This window comes from Rhea pennata, chromosome 2, assembly GCF_028389875.1.
Source record: "Rhea pennata isolate bPtePen1 chromosome 2, bPtePen1.pri, whole genome shotgun sequence".
Lineage (NCBI taxonomy): Eukaryota > Metazoa > Chordata > Aves > Rheiformes > Rheidae > Rhea > Rhea pennata.
The window spans coordinates 11,803,594-11,827,203 of NC_084664.1; the positions used below are offsets into that span (position 1 = coordinate 11,803,594).

At 38.9% G+C, this 23,610-nt stretch overlaps 1 protein-coding gene across 8 annotated transcripts in view; it reads right to left on the minus strand.

Moving 5' to 3' along the window:
- The window catches only part of DIP2C (disco interacting protein 2 homolog C), a 318,346-nt gene that overhangs the window by 20,727 nt on the left and 274,009 nt on the right, over nucleotides 1-23,610 (minus strand). For 5 of the 8 annotated variants that reach the window (XM_062568857.1, XM_062568855.1, XM_062568854.1 and 2 more), the window contains 4 exons: nucleotides 16,787-16,955; nucleotides 15,688-15,858; nucleotides 9,232-9,261; nucleotides 7,512-7,573 (listed from right to left, as the gene is read on the minus strand). In XM_062568857.1, the coding sequence (XP_062424841.1) occupies nucleotides 7,512-7,573; nucleotides 9,232-9,261; nucleotides 15,688-15,858; nucleotides 16,787-16,955 (432 nt within the window). Of the gene's footprint in view, nucleotides 1-7,511; nucleotides 7,574-9,231; nucleotides 9,262-14,090; nucleotides 14,329-15,687; nucleotides 15,859-16,786; nucleotides 16,956-23,610 lie in introns of those variants that run through there. The other 3 variants (XM_062568858.1, XM_062568856.1, XM_062568860.1) reach the window with 2 other exon arrangements.

The window sequence follows — 23,610 nt, forward strand, 5'->3', positions numbered from 1 at the left end:
GATTTGTTTACCATGTATTAAAAACAGTGCCAACACGATCTTTGAGACAGCAATGTTTACATGACAGAAACAGAAAATAATGTTGGTAAAATGCCAAGGCTATATTTTCTCCTAGCAAATACATAAAAAATTAGGACGGCTTTGCCAGTACCAGAACTGACAGCTTAAACTCACTAATGAGATTCTGCAAGTTAACAGGCAAAATGCCTAAAAGCTGTACCTTTCTACAAAGAAACCTCAGTTTCAAACTGTATCATAACTTATCATCCTTAAAAGTGAGAGGGACTTAAAGTTTTATTTTAAAGACCTCAACCCCTCCTGTTCTCAGTTCAGAGTTAAATCTCCTACTGACTTCACAGCAGTACTAAGTGGAGATTTCCATGAAGATTCATTTTTGTGACAACAAAAAAAACCTGCTAAAGAAACAAACACTTTAAAAAATATAGGCGATGTGTGACACTTGGAATTAAAGCTACCCGTACCAGAAGTTGCTCTAAGCTCAGCATGACCCAGCGGCACTGCTGGAGGTGGTGCTCAACACACCACCACCTGCAGAAGAGCTTATTGCCCTCTTCTCCATGCTCAGGGTGGAGAAGCACTGAGCTTTCTGAGGTCTCTGATTTGAGGTCTATGTTGTGAACAGCTCACCACACGCACAACACTTCAAACCTCAAAATGCTCTACACAACTACCTAATGAACGTACTACTGAACAATACTACTACTACTACTACTACAATACTACTACCTTCAACCTCACACAGAGTCCCAAGGGCCAGGATTTACCCGTCACTGGATTCTGTACACTATAACCCACTGCAATATCCGGACAAAGCATCATTCCCCAGACCACCAGAGAACTTCTATTCAGACTTTCTTCTTCGTTGCCATTGGTAAATTGCTTTCAGGTATGATTAATCAATTAAGGCTTCACGAAAGGTAACTACTTTACTGTCACTTGTCACTAGCGTCACTCTGCTAACATGTTTCCTCCCAGTCTCTTCTCTGTACAGTGTGACCAAAAAAGGCTACAAAGCACTGCTGCAGCTATAGCTTAGATAATAACTTAGCTAAGTAGTTCTTTTGCCTGGTAACCCTCTAATAAGAGAGTATATTTCAAGGTAGATGGAGTAGAAGTATTTGAGAATTAGAAAAAAGCTCCAGTGGTTTTGTTGCTCAGTATTACTCAAAACAATATATACAGAAGCTGAAAGTTTCAATAAAATATGGTAGAACATGATAAACAACCGACAGCCTGAATAAAAGACCATTTTTCTTTTCCTGGATGAAGTCTGAAACGTTGGAATATATTAAAATGAAGCCAAAGCTTTAACTGATTACTTTTGACAGAGCCTGCATTTTAGCTGCTGAGACCGGGCTCAGTGTATTACCAGCCTATGAAAATAATCTTAAGTAACTGTTCTTATGTATCTTGCAAAACACTACAACTGTTCTGTTCTTTTCTTGGAGAATAAGAATTAGAGTTTCCATCCCCAGAAATCACTTTTGTCATGGAGATGATGTCCGCCACCAAATCTAAGCTCTCTGAGCACCCCAAAGGAGAGCACAACAAAATCATGCAAATGATTTCCTAGGAAATTAAGTCCACTAATGACAGTATATACAATATATATACTGTGTGTGTATATATATATATATATATACACACACACACACAAAATATAAATAAGTATATACAGTATAATGACATAAGTATATACAAGATCACTTATTTTTCATTTTGAAGAGATTCACTAATTTATACCATGCTAGGAAGATCAATGACCATGTAAGAGGACACCCATTTTTGCAACTTCACAACCTATTTGTTTAATTAATACAGTGGGAAATTAGATGAAAAATAATTTGTTCTCCTGATGGAATGGGCATTTTTCAATAAAAGACTTTGGATACCACGAACCACACTGTGAGTGGTAACCAATCATACGAAGAATAACTTGAACCAAACTACATCCTGGTGCTTTCTTTGTATCTGGCAATTCCTTAGATCTGGATTTGGCTCCATGCTTGGTGCCAGCTGTCTCCAGCTATGTACGTGACCAAGAAACTACCCATGCAGCTCACATATAGCTCAAAGGGCAATCCAGCCAAAGACAAAAGGGCTTAATAAACTAAACTCTTCCTTCTTCCAACCATAACACAAAATACAGAATTAACTTGCTGAAATTAGAATCATTTAAACAATAATTCAATGCAACTATTATTTCACTAACTGGAATAAATAGGATCAGTAGGATATGAGGGGTAAGTGACAGTACTGAAAAAAAAATGAGAACAGTGTTTATAACACTGGTCAAAAGCCTTCATTCTCACCCAGTTTAGTAAAAAATTTGGATGTAGTCCGATAAGCAGTTTAAATAGAATTTGTAGCCAAAACAAGAGAAAATGATTTATTACAACTACAGGCAAAATGGTATCATCCAACTCTGTGACAGCTACGTCACAGTACAAAAAAGTGACTTTTCTTAGTGGATATTTCCTTAGAAATCTACCCCTGCATTCCCTGAGAGGTCAGGAACTGTCACCATCAGCTATCGGGAGACTTGACCTTTTTACCAACCTTCGGATGTAGGAGTAGATTAAACTGATTTTTTTTTTTTTTTTTTTTTGTCCCTTTAAAGTAAACTCTGATACCAAAGTAGATCTTTTCTATTCTGTGGCAGGACAGTGACATTCATAATATTTTCTGTGTGGACAAGGCTTCATAATAGGATAAAATACCAGATTTCAAGGGGCTGCTTAACTTTATAGGACTTGTAGGAATTTCCAGCTTTAGGAAACCCTCTATACAACATTTTAACTATGAAAGAAACAGGTATGCAGAATATTTTTTTAATTAATTTCCTGTATTAAAAATTGGGAAAAAATTCAAAGCAGTTAAGATATCTCATTTAAACTTTTTTTCATAATATTTTATTTCTTATTAATCTGAGTTTAGTTTCAAATTTAAGATAATATCAAAATTTAAACTAGAAGGTCGAAAAAGTAACATTGTGAAAATAGTTTTGACCAATTCTTAGAAAAAAATACATGTTAGAATATTTGCAAATATATTGAAAGATATGAAAACCCAGACCCTCTGAAAAACACTTTAAAAATATCTTTTCCCTATTTATGTGAAAAGGGTATTTATTTTGGAATATGCATGAAGTCTATTCTCAATTTGATGAAGCAACTAGTTTTGCCAGTTAAAATTATTTTCTAGCAAAAACTAATCCTCTGTCAAAGATGAGGAGGCAGTGAAATTTTTCTGCTAGTATCAGAGATGTATTTAACCTGGTTAGATATTTTTAACCTCGTGCACACATGTTCACCTCGCTTTAGAACATCCTGGGTAAAACAGATTCTTGTGCCTTACATTTACATCTTCACTGTTATAAAAGCAGAGACTTGTTATAAAAGCCAATAAATACATTTGCAATGAATACTGTGTTTTGGTACAACGAGAAGAGGTTCTTTGACTCCTTTTCCGAGCACTTCCCAGGGGAATTCAGACGGTGTGACAAGAATATTTTATATACTCATTCTCTCCCTCTCCTTTTTGGATGAAGTTGTTTTCTTAGGGGCAGTGGCAGAGGAATGCAGTCAATGCCACAGCAGGTTCCTCATGACCAGAGCTTCACTGCATCTGCCCTCGTGCAGAGGGGTGCACACAGGCCCGATGCGGGGAGCTCGGGGGGATGTCCGGGCTCCTGTGTCCCCAACAGCCACAACTGGGGCAGCCCTGCCTGGCTGGGACAGCTTGCGAGGGGTCCGCTCATGCGTTGAAGCATTAATCCACCCACACTGTCCTTTGGCTCTGAGCGAGTCTCTTGAGGCCACATTGCGTTGTAGTGCACTATCAGCCACTGGTGGCCAACTCTGGAGTTTTCTGCTGCTTTTTTATTAAACAGCACAGGTAGGACTTGCCTGTCTTTGCAGTTCATTCTATTGGATGTCATCTTTCTGGGGCCCATCGGGACATTGAGATGATGAGTGCAACAACACCAATGTGTTGCCACCAACGGCACATGAGAGCTGGACACTATTCTTGCTATTAGCATGTTACTCATTTTCCAAGCTGAGGTTTCCAATATGATTTTAGACATGAGAGGATGAGAGCCCAGGCAGCTGATTTGACCTAGCCAATACAACACACGACCTACAGGAGGCCCTCCTGGAAGATCTGTAATGTCTAAAATTGTGCTAGAGGCTCACAGTCAGCCAGCTGAATCCTATTTCACTACTGAATCACATTTAGGGCGCATCATGAATGGGCAACACTGCGGCTGGAGTCACGAGGCCATAGCCATCAGTCTGTGGGCACCCATGCAAACCCATTGGAGAACATCTAGCCTTGCCGCACACAAGAAACAAACAGTCAAAATACAGGGGGAGAGTTGGGATGAAATGTCTAGCTTGGTCAATAGACCAGTTCCGGCCAATCTCTACCCAAATTGCACATGGCACAGGCATTTTGAGCTAAGCTGTTATCAAAAAAATGACATTTCCTTAAGTTAGAAGTCTGCAAACACCTAATTACCAGGTAAGGTTGAAATAGATGCATTCAAACCTGATTATTAATTTTTATAGAAATAAATAGTATATGAATACTAGAAAGCATATCATTCAAAGAAAAACGAAAATAATGATGTTCTGTCTTTTTAAGTTCTGGAAAATATCTTCTAAAATGTGAAAAACAAACCTCTCATTAAGCATACGGTGTAATCTTTTCCATATGTTGGGGGACTGGCTGACCTGGGAAGACTCAGTGGGTTCTTACTATACCACAGCTATGTACAACAATCTTTTAGTTACTGCTAAGCAGTAGTGACATTCGGTTCCACTGAAATAGTTACAAACAGCAAGCGTTAAGAGAGTATGTCAAATAAAGTTGTTTTCTCCCCTAATTTATTACCTAAGAATCTAATTCTAATTCCAAAGAATTGAGTAAATGAAGCAAAGCTTTAATCCATCAAAATAAAATCTACATTAGCACGATCTGAGAAGCCAACTCTAAAGAACATCATTCATGTTCTGCAGAACTCAGTCACTAAATATAAATTAATACACTGCAAAGTCTGATCTTGATAATGACACCAACTTTGCCATGACAGGCTAAAGTAGGCAAACAGCATAGCCTTGGTATATGCAGCTTTTATGAAGAGTAATTCTTGTTTTCACTGTATACAGAAAAAAACAGATATATCTTTACCATTTATAAATATTCTTAAATTACAAAATGATTCCTAAATCTTATTTTTATAAATATGTGTTTCTATGTATTTTTCTTCCAATAAATATTCTATAAATTTATTTTTTCTCTAATAAAAAATAATTCCAAATAAAGAATTTATGTATATTTTTTTCTCTTTCCCCTCTATAGCTACAACTTCCCTTTAAATGGTTCAATAGTTCTCCTGCACTTGAATGATGCTCATGGATATATGTCTACAATGTGATCAACTTTAGCCATTTCAAAGCTCTGAGAGTAGTGCAAGCATTAGGGACAGAACAGGACTCACCTTAATGTATTTAATTAAAAATTAAATGTTTAGTCTAATGTAATCATGTAAAGTTCCTTGCTCATCAATAGGGAAAGAAAGATACCTTAAAAAGTGATTCATCCCATGCTGACACATCTGAGATGTGGGCTAAACTGATGGTGCGTGTCCTGCATCAGCGACTATAGACGGAGCCGAGGTGGCTCTCAGATGGCTACCTTTTAAATGGCTAACCTTAGATGGGATCTGTCTTGGCCACAGAGAAATGCTCCACTTCCCATTTCTTTCTCATAACCAAAATCTTCCATCTTCTCAAGTAAATCTCTGTCCACAAGTGCAGTGCTGAGATGGTAGGGTCACTTAGCTACAACACCAGGGCGTTTTTTACTAGGCTGATCAGATATGAATGTGGATCATGTCTACATAGCACCATAGCTATTGGCCAGGTAGGCCAGGTTTTTTTTTATGAATCCAATAGAGTCACAGAGGACTGATCAAACCGAGCATTATTGTTGGCAATAGTTTGTATAAAAAGAGTAAAAAAAATGGTGAGAGAATTGAGTACCTTGCAGTTCCTTTGATCCACCTGCCGAACTCCACAGACTACAAAGATATATCTACACGTATATCTGACTTAACTATCCTACGCACCCTTTATAGTTAATGGAAAGAAATAACCACATCTGAGTTCAATTAATCTCAACCTTAGCTGTACACTTACAGGAGATCAGGTCAATCACGCCCTAAAACTACCTGCTTGCCTGGCTGAAGGCAGCCCAGGCAGCTCAGACCCAGGTGCCCAAACACACGCACGACAAACGCCTGTCCCTCTGCGGGCTGACACTATAAGTCTGTAGGGAAAATACACACAGACTTGGTGAGCAAGTCCACACCATCTATGCTGAATAGCTCATGCTCAGGTTAAAACTCAAGCTGCGTCCACAATGCGTGCTGACAAGCCTACATTCTCGCTTGGATTTATGAAGTTTTGGATATTCAGAGTGGCAGTTCAGGCCTTCACTGCCCTCCGGTCTTCACTCTGCAAGCTGACCCAGTCACTTAGATAGAGCCAAAGTTCATACTCACCTGAGGGGAAAAGATCTCTGCTGTTACGAAGAAGAAAGAAAAAGAACAACAAAGCAAAAAAGCCCTGTTTGGATAATGATTTTGACGGTACTGGTGAATACTTGATTAAATGATCACTTTTCCAGAGTTAACAGAACACTAGGATTTTATTAAAAGAATATTTTGCAAGGAGATTGCCTACTAGTCTTTTGTCTGTAATACTGGAAAACGGAAATGTATGTGCATATGTGTGTGGGTATTTTCTAAAATTACACATGAAATTACAAGTTCCATGCAAAAAAAAATTCAGACCTCTCCCTACTAACGCTAGCGGTAATTTTTAGTTCCCATTTCTTGCATATGCATCTAACTTCAAAGACAGAAAAAAATTCATAGCGTTACAGAATGGGGTTGCTCACAACGGCTGAGCTCAATCAGCCGTTGCCTCATATTCTTACAGCATTAAGAATTACAGCAAAACTGCTCTAGGGTCTCCCCTCCGGCTGACAACTCCCCACCAGGCAGAAATGCCTCTGCAGAGTTCACGGGCCCAACGGGACCCGATTTGTTAGGGACAGGGCAGGCTGCGTGACCTGAATCGAGTGTCAGGGAACTGGGAACACAATAAAAGCGGGGGCTGCACTAGATGATCTCCAGAGGTCCCTCCCCATCTCAATCCTTCTGCCATTCTGTGTGATCTTACTAGTTATCACAGTGCCCCGTCAGATGCCTCTGTTTTAAGAACATTAAAATTAATTAATTAATTAATTAGTGAACTACTTGACATAAATACCCATTTCTGCTCACTGGTAGGAGTTAGCACAAACTCTTTAGGAAGAATTAGCAATGTTCTGAGAGAATGTGAGGTGTGTTGAAGTAGCTTTTTTGCTAGAAACTCCATTAAATGCGTGCGCTATAGAACAAAGAAAAAGGTGGTTCCAACCTGTCATGTCTCAGCGCCCTCATATCAACATACACTGTGGTTGGGTCTGGTCCAGACGTTCCCTGTGAACAACAACATCAACTAATCAATACTTGAAAGCTAGAAGGAGGAAAGCAGGTTTTTTTTTTACCCCCCGCCCCCATTATTGAATGTTCATTTCACTGCTGATTAGGCTAACAAAATGACAATTATATTTAAGCTATTACCAACAACAGCTCAGCTTTACCAGATCAAGAAGAGCACCTGAACACATACCTACCGTGAGGTAGCTGCTACTTTGTGGTTTGTAAAAACATCAAGCGGCCATACTACTTAACCAAACAAATGTCAACACAGGTTTTACTTGCTACAGAAGGCCAAGTATTCAGCACATGGATACATATAAAAATGTTAAACACTTTGCCATATAAAGGAATGCAGAAATTGCTGAGGAGACATAGTTTAATGGCAGAAGCACATGGTCAGGAATGTGAAGCATGATTTACTGAGAATCTTCTATACATGCAACAGAGAATATATATTTGAAGCTAAAGATATTAAAGGTAGCACGCATGACATGGCCAAAGTGGACTGAAGATCTACAGGCAATTACTCTGCTCTTTTTCAATCTTCCGCTATGTAGTTATATCCTTATTTTAACTCACAGTCTTTAGTTACTTGAATAACAGTAAGCTAATCTTGCAGTTTTCTTTCATCCAGATAGAGTCTTCTAAGCCTCTCCACCCACAGCTTTGCTGCAGTTTTGTAACCTGCAAAGTTTGTCCCTTTTCCAACACATAAACTCATCACCATGTGAACATCATCTGAATTTCCAATGCTCTCAGCTAGGGCTCTTTCCTTTGCTGCAGACTTCATTTCACTGATAAGCAAATGCTAGAAAAAAACACAACTGCACTTGGGAACTCACCTAACCCTGGGAACCTACAGCTGCAGGAACTTCTTTATCAGCTTATTCAGCTTTTTACTAAATAAAACATCAGACAACATTAAACCCCTTTGACTTCTATTCTGTTTGGGCTACATTGTATAGTACAACTCTTAAGATTAGAAAAGTCTAGGGTTAAATTTTGTCTTTCTGCAATGCTGGCTGGTAGTTCCACAATTTGTTCAGCACAGAAAATTGTGATAAAGTTCCACAAATACACTATTTTGGTATCTAAAGCAGGGGGGAAGAGTTACTACTACCATTTTATACTTACTGTACAAACACTGAGAGTGACCCACCACCAGAGGAGAAAAAGAGTAAGAGAGCTGCACATGCATGTTAGCCTCTTTAGCTTGTCATACACAATACAAGATACAATATCCTCTCTAACTATTAACGACACAATTTTCAGTCTACTAATAAACTCAGCAGTGTAACAGACTAGTGCTGAGTGGAGAACTTATTTCAAATATGTGCAATGTTAAAAAAAACAAGAAAAAAATTGATTATCTTTAAAAAATAGAACTAAAGCAAAATTGATTTATAAAATAACAGACACAGTCAAGTTTGAAAATCAAAGACAATCACGAAGGTATTTGTTATTTTCAGTGTGAATGAAACAGTTACGAGAGGGCTAATATTTGATGAAACCTGCATCCAGATAAAGCTGCATTAAACTTGTTTGCAATTTCATAGAAGGATCTGAAAATCCCCAAATCTCCAGACTCAATTTCTAGTCTGTCCCACTGTTGGAAGCTGATAGGTGGGTATTGAGGGAACATGAAAATCCCCTACCTGCTCGGCCAGCTTTCCCAGCCTGTGAGGCTACAGCAGCAGAAATAGCAGGGACGAGGGAGAGAAGGAAAGAAGGTAACACAAGACAAAAATAATAATAAAAAATGGGAATGAAGGGTGGGAGAAAAAAAGAGGAGAATGCAAAAAGCAGGGAGTAAAATAAAAAGAAAAACAATGTCAAATACAGAAATCTTACAAATTAACCATTATACCATTAAAGGTTAAAAAAAGTAAAAAATGAGGTGTCAACATTTTAGTAGAGCAACAGAAGAGACAGCTATAGACTGCTAACCTTGGACAAACAGATTTAAAATGGTTTAAGGACGCTACAGACAATGTTGTTAGTGGAAAACATGTGTCTAGTATACTGTTTTTCTTGTGAAAAAGCCAGTAAATATTATGGCCCTGCTATTTTAATGCACATCCATTGAAACAGGGCTTCCAGGTCCACATTTGGTAATAAAACAGGTTTGTAAGCGATGTCCTCTGGAAGCCGTCAGTAAGCTCTCTTTTGGGAAAAAACATTAGTAGACAATGGAGAAAGAAAAAGATACTTACACCTTTTTTTCATACAAATTAACCTGCTCCTAGGGTGAAATAAAATCAAGGTTTCTTGGAAAATCTAATTACTGTAAGACCATAACTAAATGGAGTAACTTCGTAGTTCAATAATTCTTCATTCTTAGTCTATTTGCCACGATAAACAGTGTAATAAGTACACAGAGCAGTAAAATTAAAAGCCAATAAAACCCCATCAGTTCTCCATAATATATGATAATGCAGTGTAGAGACAAAATACAGTGGTGACTAGTACTCTTTTTCACTAAGCTGCTACTGTCATGGGGAATATTTAGCCCAGAGGGGATTTGTATAGGTATGTTTTGGATGTGGGGGAAGATGAAGCATTTAAAAAACAGGATGGGTCTGCTGATTACATGCTGCCTAAACATAGAAATATTTTTAATAATCCAGGCTGAACCATGCAGTGTGACTGCAGCAAAGCATGAGAAATGCTAAAATTCAGCAGTGACCTAATGCACTGCTGGTGAGTATACTACAGGTTTGGAGGGGACTTTGAGAGGATCAGAGCTACATATGGCTTGTAACTAAGAGCTCAAGAAAGAGCAGCTGAAGTCTCAGTATCCTCCTTCTGGGGCCAGCCGCGGCTTAGAGCGCTGCGAAACCAACTGTTTCAAAAGAGGTAGAGTCTGAACTGAGACCTGAGTGACCAGTTCAACTTGCCTGTGCAAACAGACTTTGTGAGACAGAGACATCACAGTGCTGGCAGCAGACAAACCACTACATAACTTTTATTGTATCTAACACTTAGGAAGTATTTTCTTGTATGCTAAATAGCATACAAAGAAATAAAACAAGGCAAAGACCATTTTCTGGCCGAAAACTGTTTCAATATAGGTCAAACCTATTGGACCAATCTCTTCCCTGCACAAGGGCTGCCAGTGGGGAATCATTGCTGGCCCATGCAAACTTTGCAACATGCCAGGCATACTCTGTCTGGGAGCACACTGCAGGTCAAAACCTCGCCAAGGACCACCCTAGCAAGTCAGAATAACGGATGATCACTTGCCAGCACTCAGCTCATACCTAATTTCCACTGAAGCCAAAGGTCTACCTGCAAGCTCTTCCCTAATCCCCTCCTCAAAGTTAAAAGCTAGGCAACCAGAAGTTCCAAAAATTTATTCTTTTTCCTTCTATCTAAGGTTGTAGCCTTAATGTTCACATTTCTGAGTCTATTGATAGATGTCCAAAAATGGACTTTTTGATGGACACCTAACAATCTTACATACATAAGCACAACAGCTGAAGTTGTGAGAACTTCATAGCATGACTCATAATAAAGGCAATAAATACGGAATCTGAAGGAACTCACCCAGAGCTGTGCTACATGGGTAAATGTGAATCATACTCTAGAAATCTGACAAAATGCACAGTCTCCTGTTGCACTCTTCTCAGAGCAACCCCTGATGGCAATTCACCTTATTACTTTGGATATGGAAGATCCTCAAAATGTGTGACGTATCACTAAGTAAAAAGAAGCATTAGCTTTACCCCTAAATTTACTAATGAAGTTCCCTTTTCTAGACAGTAGGATGGGATTCATCTCTCATAACTGCAGACATTGAAGAAGCAGGAGTATAGTATAAGGCAGGAAGTATCTCCAGATGGTGATCAACCCCTCCCAACATGGGCACCTGAGACAGAGCGAATGACGCTCTCTACTGTAATACTTCGATATTACTCCCTTCCACTGACTGTAGATGTATACTGGATAATTTGCTTATGTCACTTTTAAGTGACTTAAGGTCACTGAGGTTAAGTGAAGCAAGATGAATCCCACTCTCCTGCCTCAGCTTAGGCAGATTTGCTAGTACATTTTCAGGGTAAATAAGGAAAATGAACAATTCATACAAGTTTTCCTCAACCGAAATTAAGTAGCAGGTTGAATAAAAAAGAAAATATTTATTTCAAGTATTTAAATGGAAATTAGCTTAAATCCTAGAGAACCATCTGTGCCTCTGTAAGAAAAAGGCTACTTTGCATGCCTATTTTTCTCTCTCTCTTGAGAATGCTGAGATGCTAGTTAATGAGAAGTAAAATATGCTGGATGCAATCATTTCATCTCAGAAATCCCTGAACAATTATCTGTGACTATACAGTTGTAAGAGGTCAGACAGTAATGGTATTTAAGCGCCTAAAGATGAAGACAACTATTTATTTTCAGAAGCATACTTCTAAAAATCTAGCCAAAGTGATTGCATCAGAAGAAATATAGTAAATTTGCTCTACATATGAGAGGAAATGAATACAAATGATAATGCATTAGTCTGTGATCCTAATCCTGAAATTATGATTCATTTGGTAGGCTAAAGCTCTTCTGTACCAAAGGGATTATCATAATGATTTCCTTTTCAAAATAAACTTTAATAAAAGGTCAAATTCTGCTACAAATTTTTTACACACACACACACACATACTTACATCCATGCACACACACACACACATCCACGCATGCGCACACACTCACGCATCTTTTATTTGGAAGGGAAGAAAATAGAAAAAGCTTTTTGGAAAAATCAGTATACTCTCCCTATGAAGTCCTTAAATTATAATTATCCAAAAAATTGGAATAGAAGTGAAGATGATATTGAAGATCATATCCAAGCTGAGCTCCTGAAGCAAGGTACTTTAGAAAGCTAATTAATAGATACAAGTTTTAGAATGAATATAGAGTAAACTGGACTACAGCTATTCCAATGGTAGATATCATTGTGGGAACCATATGCTGATCTCTTGGGCTAGGTCACTTCAAAGAACAAATGCAAAGGTAGATGCTATTGACTCAAACATTTTAGAAGTACTTTTATGCAGTGTTAAAAATCTAGAAATCATGAACCTTTTCTGGAATATATTGGAGACAATGCTGATTTAAAGAACATTGTTGACTAAGGATTAAAATTCATTCTGTTCAACAGCCTAGCCAACAGAAGAAACCACGAGCTATGCTGGAACATTACTAGCCATAAACTCCCAGACTTTCTGGAAAGAGCACTCAGCCTAATTCAGTATCTTCTTTGGCAGTGTCTAGTGCTAGATGTTTAAGGATGCCATCTTGTATCTTTATATCTCTATCAAAATTGCAAGTTTTGCAGTGATACTTGCAGGTAACATCCTGAGTAATATTTCAAACTCCTTTAAAACTACCCTTGGTTTAGATGCTTCAAAACCTATTCCACTTGGAAAGATAATGTTACCAAATCTAGACTGTTCTGAAACTGCCTTTTTTCATTCCAGCCACTCAGTTCTTTAGGTAGTATATTGCTGTTAGTATATTGCTGTTAGTCTGTCCTATGGATTGAGATGTAAAAACTTAGTATAATTAAATGAAGCCTGACACTACGCTAAATTATCCACCAGGTTGTAAATTACCTCACTCAGGGTCTTCACTTTGTGCTTTTCTTAAATTCATAGCCAATGCCATTATAATATTCCTTTGTGTGATCCAATTTCAGAGTTTGTTTCAAGAACTTTTCCAAGAAATTTGTGCCAACAACCATCTAAGAAGCAAACTTCAGACAAGGAGCTAACATAATCATCAGGTAGATAGCTTCATTCAACCACACAAACAAAACCAGCCAAACTCCAAACCAATTGGAACTTCCTATTTCTCTAAGTATATTTGGCTTTTCTACATGTTACTTCTGGAGGGGCTCATTTGAACTCCTGGGCATACCTGCCTTTTGGCTGTTTATTGCCATTCCCTGATTTTATGCTTGTCCTGAATAAATGATTTAGCATAACAGTGAAGCAGTCACTACTTATAAACACTCTGCAGACCACTGCGAGCCAGAAAGGAGATTTTCATTACTAGCAAGCAAACTTCCCCAGTCAAGAGAGATGTTGCCCTTATTCCCTACAGAATCCTTCTTGTTTGGTTCCAACATGTCCCAGCACACAGAGGTGTTTCAAAATATTCTTCAAAAAAATCTGATTTCTGTCAATCACAGAAATATGGTGGAGATGCTGTTGAGTTCACAGAAGTTTCTCTAAAGAGACAATTTTTTCCCAAGACTATTTATTAAAATTTAATAGACTAAAGACACATTTGCTCTGGAGGATTCAAGTTCTGCTTTTGAGATTACAAGAGATTTTCTTAAACTTTTATTCCTGAAGAATATTTATGGCTGTAATTACAAAACATCAAACTAAAGAACTCAACCTTTGAGACACAGAATGACTTTTAACCCTGTTCAAGCTTTGCCTTGTCATATGTTTCATAATAATAAATAAAGTAACCAGCTAAATTAGCCCTGGCCTGAAGAGATACTGCGTTGATAGTTAGAGGGAAGGTAAGAAGAAAAAGTGATGTTGCACGGCTCCTGTATTCATCTTCTGATAACATTTTCTGATTCTAATTCATGTTTCTGCTGAACATCAAGGTCACTTTTGGTCAAGGTCTGCTGAAAGCCATGATTCTTCAGTGGTGTTCAACAGGGTAAGAGGCTAAGGCAAGCATAATATATCAGTCTGTGCTAAAATAATCACCTGCACTTGTCACATTTTTGGATGGCCCCTCTCCTGAAATAAAAAATCCTTACATAAATGACAAACAGGAAAAAAAACAGCAAGCGCCTTATTTGTAGTTTCACCGAGAAGGGCTATTTCTGGCTCCCATACTTAAACAATTATGTATGTTTACGCATTAAAAATTCCTCAATGTAGATGAGGGGCAGCTGCCAGAATTGAAGTGCTGGACATGCCATACAGAACGCATGCAAGTTATACTGGGGAAACAGTGACTTTGAGGAGGTGAGAGAATTGACAGATGATCAAATGGCTATGTAACTTCTCAGCCAATGCAGAGAGCAATATGCTGTGATGACTCTTGCATGTATAAAAAATTAGTAAGTTGGAAATTATATTATATTTGAGTATGACATCTGTTGGATTATGATGGGAATAATACGTATAGTTCTGATATCAGATCTGAAGGGACAAAAAGGGGTCAGGAAAGAGTCATAAAAATGAGATATAGACCAGGAAAGCATATCTTAAGATTCTTCATCTATTTAACAAAGACTAAGATATGACTTAGAGTCATGACAGAAATGAGATTTTTACTGTAGATTAGAAAAGTGTAATAAAATAAAAAGTGGCTGAATCTATAGCTAGACAAATTTAAACTAGAAATAAGGCAAAATTCATTAAAAATAGAACACCTTATAAAAAAGCAAGTCAATTTTCATCATTGCAGTCCTGAAAGATTAAATGATATACTGTAGTTCAGCCTAAATCTACTTGCATAGTGTACTTGTCATTGAGTAAAAATCTAGAGCTCTTCAGAAATTCAGACTATATAGCCACAGTGCTCCATCTGTTCGTAAAATCGATGATTTAACAAAGATTTTTGAAGAATTCAGGTTAAATCCCAGATTATTCCTGGGCACTTTCTTCTGATTAGTGGGTCAAAAGAGAACAAATGAAGTAGATGTTGCAACATAATTTTTCATTGTGTGAGTTATAAACTGTACACACAAAACATCTATCTGGTTAATTAAATAAGGATCAGAACTAATCTATATACAGAAAGAATCCATTTTCTAAAGTAAGCACTTGGAAACGGAACTCTACAAGACTAAATACTAACTGTTTTTGGAGCACATAATATGTTTCTGTCACTACCATACACTTTTCTCGATTACTGTATTCACAGGCAGAATAAATGCTATGAATGCCACATGTGAGATGAACAATGTTCACTGACAAAAAAATAGCAATTTACTATCTCTATATGTAAGAAGAACATTAAGTACTACATGCATTTTCTTATTATGGCTAAAACCAAGCAGCCAAATGAAATACAATGAATGCTTCTCACTGAGAACCTTTTCCTTAAAAAACCCTGCTCATTCAAGCTTAAGGTGTGAAAAATCTTACCTGCAAACATATAGCCAGGTTAACTCTACAGCCGAGCGACGTGCTGACAGCCCGTGGATGGAGACCAAGGTCTTTAAATAATTTTGAAAATGACTGAGTGAGAGCTATTCGGGGTCGTTCTTCAGCCACCACTACACATGTCCGTACACGTGAAAGGTCCAGTCCTCTTGCCTAAAAAGAAGTTAAAATGTAACAAATGCTGCCAATGGGTAGATTTAAAGAAAAAAGGAATAGTGGAACTTAGGTCTAGGAATTACAACTCAAAGAGGAGTAGGGGCTAAGCTGCCAGTGTAATTTCAACCTTTTCTGAAAGCCAGATGGCCAGGTGGTAGTCTAATATCTGAGAAGAGCAGATATTGGCATTTCAACTCTAGCATTTAGGATGAAATGGGTATGCTAATTCTGAAGAAATGCCTTTTCCCCAAAATAATTCAGAACTCTGATGAATAATAGTGAACAGGAAGCATTAACTAGCCTTGGAAAAACTGATTAGAAAATTATTAAGTGAGGGTGGTAAGGGCTGGAGACATCATAAATGTCATCAGCCCGAGCTCAAATTTATCTCAGTAGCATACTGGAAATTCTAGATGACTTCAGAAATGCAATTTGCTTCCTGGCTTTTAATTCTGGTAAAATAAAATAGATACACACACACACAAACAGTGAGGACAATCCAGTTAAAGAAATACAGTACCTCTGAGTATCTGATGATTTAACTATAGGGACCAAAACTGAACTAGTGCCTCATACAATCAGGAAATTCATAAAACTCAGTATACAATATACTAATCCTCGGACATCTTGGACTTTTAAACCTCCATTTCCCAACATTTGCCTACCAACACAGACTCCAACACAGATAACAAAGCTTAGGTAAATAAAAGTCTTTCCTTGATGTTTAAAAGCCTTGTGATTTTAAAGAGAACAAGTGATATTAATATACAGGCTTTGGCAAGGCGTAGTGTCGGCTCTGTGGAAGCTGCCCTTGCTGCTGCTGGTTTTCTCCTCGCTGCATGGATTTAGCACAGTTGTTCCAGGAGGAGAAGATGCTCGGACACTAGGCAAACGGCACATTACACACAACAGCAGAACTACTCACCTTCAGCGACTCTGTTTGCGAACCGAGTCCCTTAGTACAAAGCTCCATGACTGAATAGGAACAAAAAGTGTCTCTCACTTTGTACTGACTCACAGCCAGGAGCCACAGAGCAGGATTGCTCTCCAGTTCTGAGGGAGGAATCAAAATAGACTGGTGTCCTGAATAAACGCTGTAAAGATATAAGACTTGTTAACACATGCTAAATGCATCTGTAGATGTTTACAGGCAACGGGATGCTAGAATTTAAAGTTTATCAAAGCACTGGAGGAACCATGGTAAAGTCTTACAAGTGCTCTACAGCTGCAACAGTTTAACATTAAGGGGAAAATTCGGCTTTCTGTTATACTGTCAGAATCTATGAGGAATCAATAGGAATGTAAGCAGACGTTCCTAAAATACTAATTTACTCAAATACGTCAGTGGGCTTTGCTGTTAGAACTGTGCCGAAGATTACAAAATAGCTAGATTATTAATTCCGCTAATAAATGTTATCACAATATCAACAAAAATTATGTGTTGCTGACAAATAATTAAGATTGAGCAATTACCATTTTAAGATACCTTGATTAAAAGAATACTTGATTACTTAACATGGAAATAACTCTCTCCTGCTGAGGTGAGCAGGAAGTTTGCAATCATTTTCAAGGAAGTAAATCTGGCCCCAATTTAACAATAAATGTGGCTTTATATTTTTTCTGTGAAAGTTTTATGAACTTTTCAAAACCATATATACAATGTCTCTTGTTTATTAGATACCAAGGGAACACAAGTACTGAGAGAAGACAGTTATTAAGGTCCCTGAAGGAAACAATTATGTCAAAACTAATTGCTATGGTACCAGTGATTCTCCCAAAGGGAATAAAAATATTCCCAAATTGATGTTTTTATACCTATGGGCCCTATACTGATCAGTCATATCCGACAGGCAGATTTACCACCACTTTTACAGTTCCCCTCACATTTGAATCACTGATTTGTAGATATTTCAAATCAGAACAGTCATAACATAAAACCCTCAAATCACCGAAGTTCTGAAAAAGGACCATAAAGCCCCAGAGATTTATGACGCACATGAGAGAAATCCATTTGTGACTTGAAAAATTAAAATGCCAGCCTGGTAAAATAGAGCTGACACTTTCAAATCTGTGTGCCCGAGGTAAGACACCAAATGAAATTTTATTTTCAGGAATATTAGCATCTCCATAACACTTGACATTAGGGAGAAAGGAAGAAACCCACGTCTGCAATTCTTGAAGACGAGCTCTTCATACAGCTCCCACCCTTGGTGAGTGAGTGTGTCCCCCCCCAGCGCCGACTGCAGAGTAGGGTGCTTTTGAAAGTTGCACCATTTGGAACCATGTGTGTGACCTGGATGTCTTTACATGGTAGGATAACGGCATAAGAGCTCTACAAATGCAGCCACAATGACTGTTAACAATCCAAACAGCTTAGGACTCTGCTGGAGTAAAGGTCATAAAATGTCATGAAATAAATATGAACTATAGTTCAAATAATTTCATTTATCATACAGTAAAATCTTATCTTTGACTGCCTGTCCACATTTACTCCACTCTTGATGATTCATGAGCAGTGACTTGCCATGAAGAACTGTGTTCTCAGACACGGTTGAAATAACAGTGATAGCATGGGACAGTCAAATGAAGCATTTTGCTTTTATGTTGCTTTTATGGAACCAGAATAAAGTCCAACTGAACCGCGAGCATGTGCTTCATAAGCGTGTGAAAAGAGATGCTGGCAACATTACCAAAGCCTGGAAGGAGTATGCCCTAAGCTCTACGGAAAGATCAAACCCAGCTAGGGAGTAGTGAAAGATTTTACTATAAATATTGCTCAACTCTTTCTTTCTTAGCCAAATCTATGAAGTTTTTCAGGGAAGGTCAAAAGGGTTTAGTTCTTTCCAAATTTAAGGCCAGGGCTCCACAAACAACCAAGGTGTGTAATTGGGCTGGCAAATAAATAATACTTCTAAATAAATGAGAAGTTGTAACCACTAGGGTAAGAAACTGTGATAGCCTCCAACCTGTATAAATAGGGTATAGAGATTCAGCATCATACCTGTTCCCCCTCCTTAAACCCTTCTAAGTGCTGCAACCACTATCGGGGGAAAAAATCTGCACATTAAGGAACAGGCTGCCAGGGGTTCAAACACGGGAGAATTATTAGATTGTTCAGAACCACATTAAGCTCCTGTAAGTGCCTCTTATTTAGCTCAGCAAAATATCCCAGAACAAAAACAAAATCACATTACTTCTGCCCAGAAAACCGCATTCAAAGGACACACTACTGGAAAATAGTCCAAAATGGTGCAATTTGGGAACACAAATTCAAACCAAAGACTAAATCTTTCTTGTTTAGCAACACTAATGAGTGGGGTGAAGTGTCTCCCCTCCTTGATCAGGTTATGTTGGACAAGTAAGAAACATTTTTTGTTCTTGTCTGTATTTTTGTTCTCTCTCAGCCTTCCACCACCAACCATGTAGCATTAAGGCACCTGGATTTGGGTACAAAATGATGACCTCTTCCTGAGACTGAAACAAGCCTTCTCACAAGCAGACTAGACAACATACTCTGACTACAAAAACACTTGAATTAGACAGAAGTAAATTAAGATCTTGCTTGCAGCTTTTCTGAGTTTTATAATCCCTCAGAAATACAGGGAAGCTCAGAACTAAAATTCAGTGCAGCAGAAAATATCTACTAGGATGGGAACTTTCTGTGGGGCAGAATCTCAGACGGGTGCTGTTCCTGTCATAAACCTACAGAAAGATGGTATCACACTTGAGTCAGGATGACCAGCACAGGCCTTGCCTACCTAGTTGTGGTCTAATGAGCCATGTGCATCATCTGATTTGCTAGAACAGTCTGGGGAGCTCAGAGACACACCAGTTCCACAGCTAAGCTGTTTTCTGCAGCACCTGGCCACCACGCTGTCAGTCATAACTTGTATCACCTCTCCAAAACCATCTCAGAAATATTGTGCAGGCTTTGTGAATCAAAAGCGACATGACGAGCAACAAAACATTCCTGGTAGCCACATATCCTTGCAAATTCAGATTTTATCCTTCCACGTTAACCCCAGAGAAGTCGTATGTCACCTATGTTTTGGTGGAGAGAAATGCTCCCTTGTATAGCTAGTTGAAAGCTTTTCAGCTGGGTGGTTTCAAATCACTTTGAGATATTAGAACATGTTTGCCTAACGCGGATACCAGCAATCAAGCAGATGGCCATGCACTTGAGCAGACTGTTGTGGCAGGCTGCTTTGGAGGATCATGGGTAAAGCTAACTGTGGTTCCCAGCATACAGGAACTTTCCCTATCACACATTCCAACACTGCCCCATGTAGGGTAGAGATGCCGGAGACTTTTCTTTGTTAATCCTGAAACAGTGGCATGGAACAAATAGACTGTTTCACCTCACCTTCTTGGAACAAGACAGCCATCAAAAGACAATTAATCCATTATCCTTTTTTCTCCTGATACTAGAAGCAACAAAATTGTAGTGAATGTTGTGGCTTTGGGGAGCACAGATGGGACACTAAGAAAAGGTCTTCCCTGTGGGAGTAGTAGTCCCAAGCACCGACTGTCAGGAAAGAATTCTGCAGGTTAAGAGTCAATTGTAGGGATTTAAATATAAATTGTGGAAGCTAAAATTACCATTCTGAAATTGAAATGGCATCTAAGGTGTTGGAATCTGTACAAAATTCAAACTTTAATTACTTAAATATTGGGAATAAACTGAGGCAGAACCTTTCTTCCCTGTTGCAGAAATCTGTTACCACCAAAAGCAACTGTATCTTTTGATGCAACAGTCTCATAACAAAAGACTTACAATAGTTGTGGAGAATAGCTGATGGACCTGCACACCTGTTTATCAGTCTCCATCATCTCTACAAAATGCAAATGAACAAGCAAAAAAAGGTGTAGATGAAAAAGATGGATTATAGAGCATCACAGCACCATTTTGTCAAAATGATTGTTTGGATGCAGGTGAAATGAAGCGGTAGTTGAGGTGGGAGATCAACCTTTAGAAATGGTCTCTTTCTTTAAGGGACTGCAAAGCAATTTGATGAAAAAAGTATTCAGAACCAATCCTTGCTTTGAATAGTCCCGAGCACTTCACTGGGTGGACAAAGCCTTCTAATCTTGCAGTACATGAGAAGCCTTGTCTGTCTTCACTGGGACAGGGCTGCACACAGACAGGAATATTCCAGTTTAATGTAGTAGGGTGAATTTGGAGTCATGGTGCCATCTCTAGTTCCACTGACTGGCATGCTGCTTTGGCAGCATACAGATGCCTGGAAGTATATCTTAGCAACTAACTGATCCAGTGAATCAAAGATTTACCCCATGATGTGTTGAGAAAGATTAACAATAAAGGCTGAGCCTTTGTTACAGTTCCAGAAATTTCAGCAGGCTAATAAATGTGGACCAATGGAAACTTCAATTTGGAATTTTATTTCGGCAGCCTAATAATTTGCTGTTGCCTTTACTCCTTGGTGTCATTCTCAGTTGATACCAGCTGCTTTTCCAGCTAAGTGCAGGAGGCAGGTAGCTACTGCTGAGCCTTCTCAGTGCTATGCATTTCCTCTCTGCATTTCTAGACGTGGTGTTGGGCATTTAGTGAAGAGCACCTGGTATTTGTATTTAGCATCTGGTGGCATTTGGTAGGGCCCAAAACAATTGAATTGCCATGCACATAAAAAGTAGACCTATTTAAAGCCTGTGAAGAGCCTCAGTATCCTGAGGGAATCAACATGTGTCAGCAAAAGCCTTCATATTAATCTGAATCAGAGCCTGCAGGAAGGGACAGTACAGGTTACAGAGAAGGTGTTTGGGCATATGTCTAATCTAGGCTTCCTCAGGCTTGGGCTGAAACAAAATCTGCAGCTGGAGACCCAGTACATTCACAGAAGAGGGGCTTTTGGAGAGCAAGCAAAGGACCTCATGCCATCTGGAGAGTTCAGAGATAAAAAACAGCATTCCCAATCCGCCATACAGTCCACTGAAGGCAGAGCACTACTGCAGATGGTCAGTAGACAAGCAGTCAGCACTGGTAGGGTGGTGATATCTCAAAAAGAAGTTTAGCCTACAAACAGCGGAAGTGATCACTATGTAGGGCACAAAGATTTTCCTAGAAAGGAACTTACTTACCCATAAATCTTGATGGATTTCTGGTGCTCAGAATAGATCCAGTTTTACATAAAAGTACTGGGAACCAGTGAAAGTGGAGCCATAACCAAGCTCTCTCTTTTAACTCATGCTCTGGTATTGGTACAAACATTAGTCTTTGGAGAAACACTGAAATACTAGTATTTTGTTCCTTTAGCTCCTGTACTGCCTGTTGGGGCCATGCTGTCTGCCCAGAATGAGAACCATGTGGTGACTTAAACTTCTTGTTACTGGCATTTCTTCAAAAGGCTTTCACCTCCACCTTGCAGACAAGAGTTTCAGCAAACTCTGAGCTGTGAAATGGAAGCCTTTTCTAACCCTGGTTGTGACTGGACACTTCTGAACAGACGTGCAACTTGTCATAGGGAAGCAGAGAGAGCAGTCTCTCTATGTCTGAAGCAGATCATGTAAAATGATCTAACAAAACCCTAAACTTTTTAACAACCTCTTAGAGAAAGTCTTACATACGCAGCATACAAAAGAACGTGTCAAATTCTAGCCAGAAAACCCGTCTCTCAGGAGAGGCAGTATGTAAGTGATTGATGAATATGAATATGCACAACATCTTGTGTACCAGGAAGGAAATCTGATCAGAGGAAAAATAAACAAATCAGCAAAACCTAAAATCCACCCCAAATTAGTGATTGTCATTAGCAGACAATGAGCTAGACTGTCTAGCTAATACAAACATAACTAGAACTTAGTAATGACTTAAAAATGGAGGCTTTTGATTGTGAACTGTGATTAGGTCCATGTGGCAGCTACTGGCAGAGGGAGAGGCAGGTGGCCCCTCAAAGACCCAAGGATGGGAGGAGCAAGGTTACTCCATATGTGTGTGCACGCCTGCATGTTGCTAACTGCCGAATCCTGCTCTGGAGCACAAACATATTATCCAGTAGCACCAAGAGTGGAAATCTTATAGACAGTCACTTGAAAGAATTTGTGGTGCTCAGGATCATTCCAGCATGAGGTCCTTTCATATAAGTACTCGAAAGCTTGCTGCAAACAAGTTTTAAAATTTTGACCACTGTTTTCATTTTGTATTGAGGAAAAAATGTGACAGCACCAGCTTGCCCTGAACTAAAGAAGTTTTCCATGGGCCTTTCTTGACTTCCTAAGACCATTCTGTGCTCCTTGCTTAACTTCCCTAAAATAGCATCTGCATGGAAAATCCAGCTAGTCTGCATTTAGAACTCATAACCTGGGGTTAATTGGATGATACAGTGCCATTAGTGTGTCATTTCTGCTGAGACTGGCATTAGAGACATCCTAAGGTAGGAAGAGGCTAATCGAATCTGGCTCAGCTCATTAGGCACAGTTCAGTTTGTATTTATAGGCCACTGTTCAGATTCAGGCCTGCCTTAGCACTATCTTTGGTGTCCCCATTTATTCATCCATGTTAGGGCCTTCAGTTAGGCATACAGAGTCAGCGCAGTTAATACACTGCAGAATTCACGTATCAAGGTGATTCAGGATTTCACGTGCCCTTGAACCTTTCAGACTTGAGGCAGGCTTACAGTCTTACTGCAATAAGGAAAAAATTCGAAATGACCTCTTCTGCAAATTGCCCCTGGCTAAAGACTCCATCTGGAGCTGGCACCCCGAAGTGTGCTGCAGCCCCACCTCCATATTTTT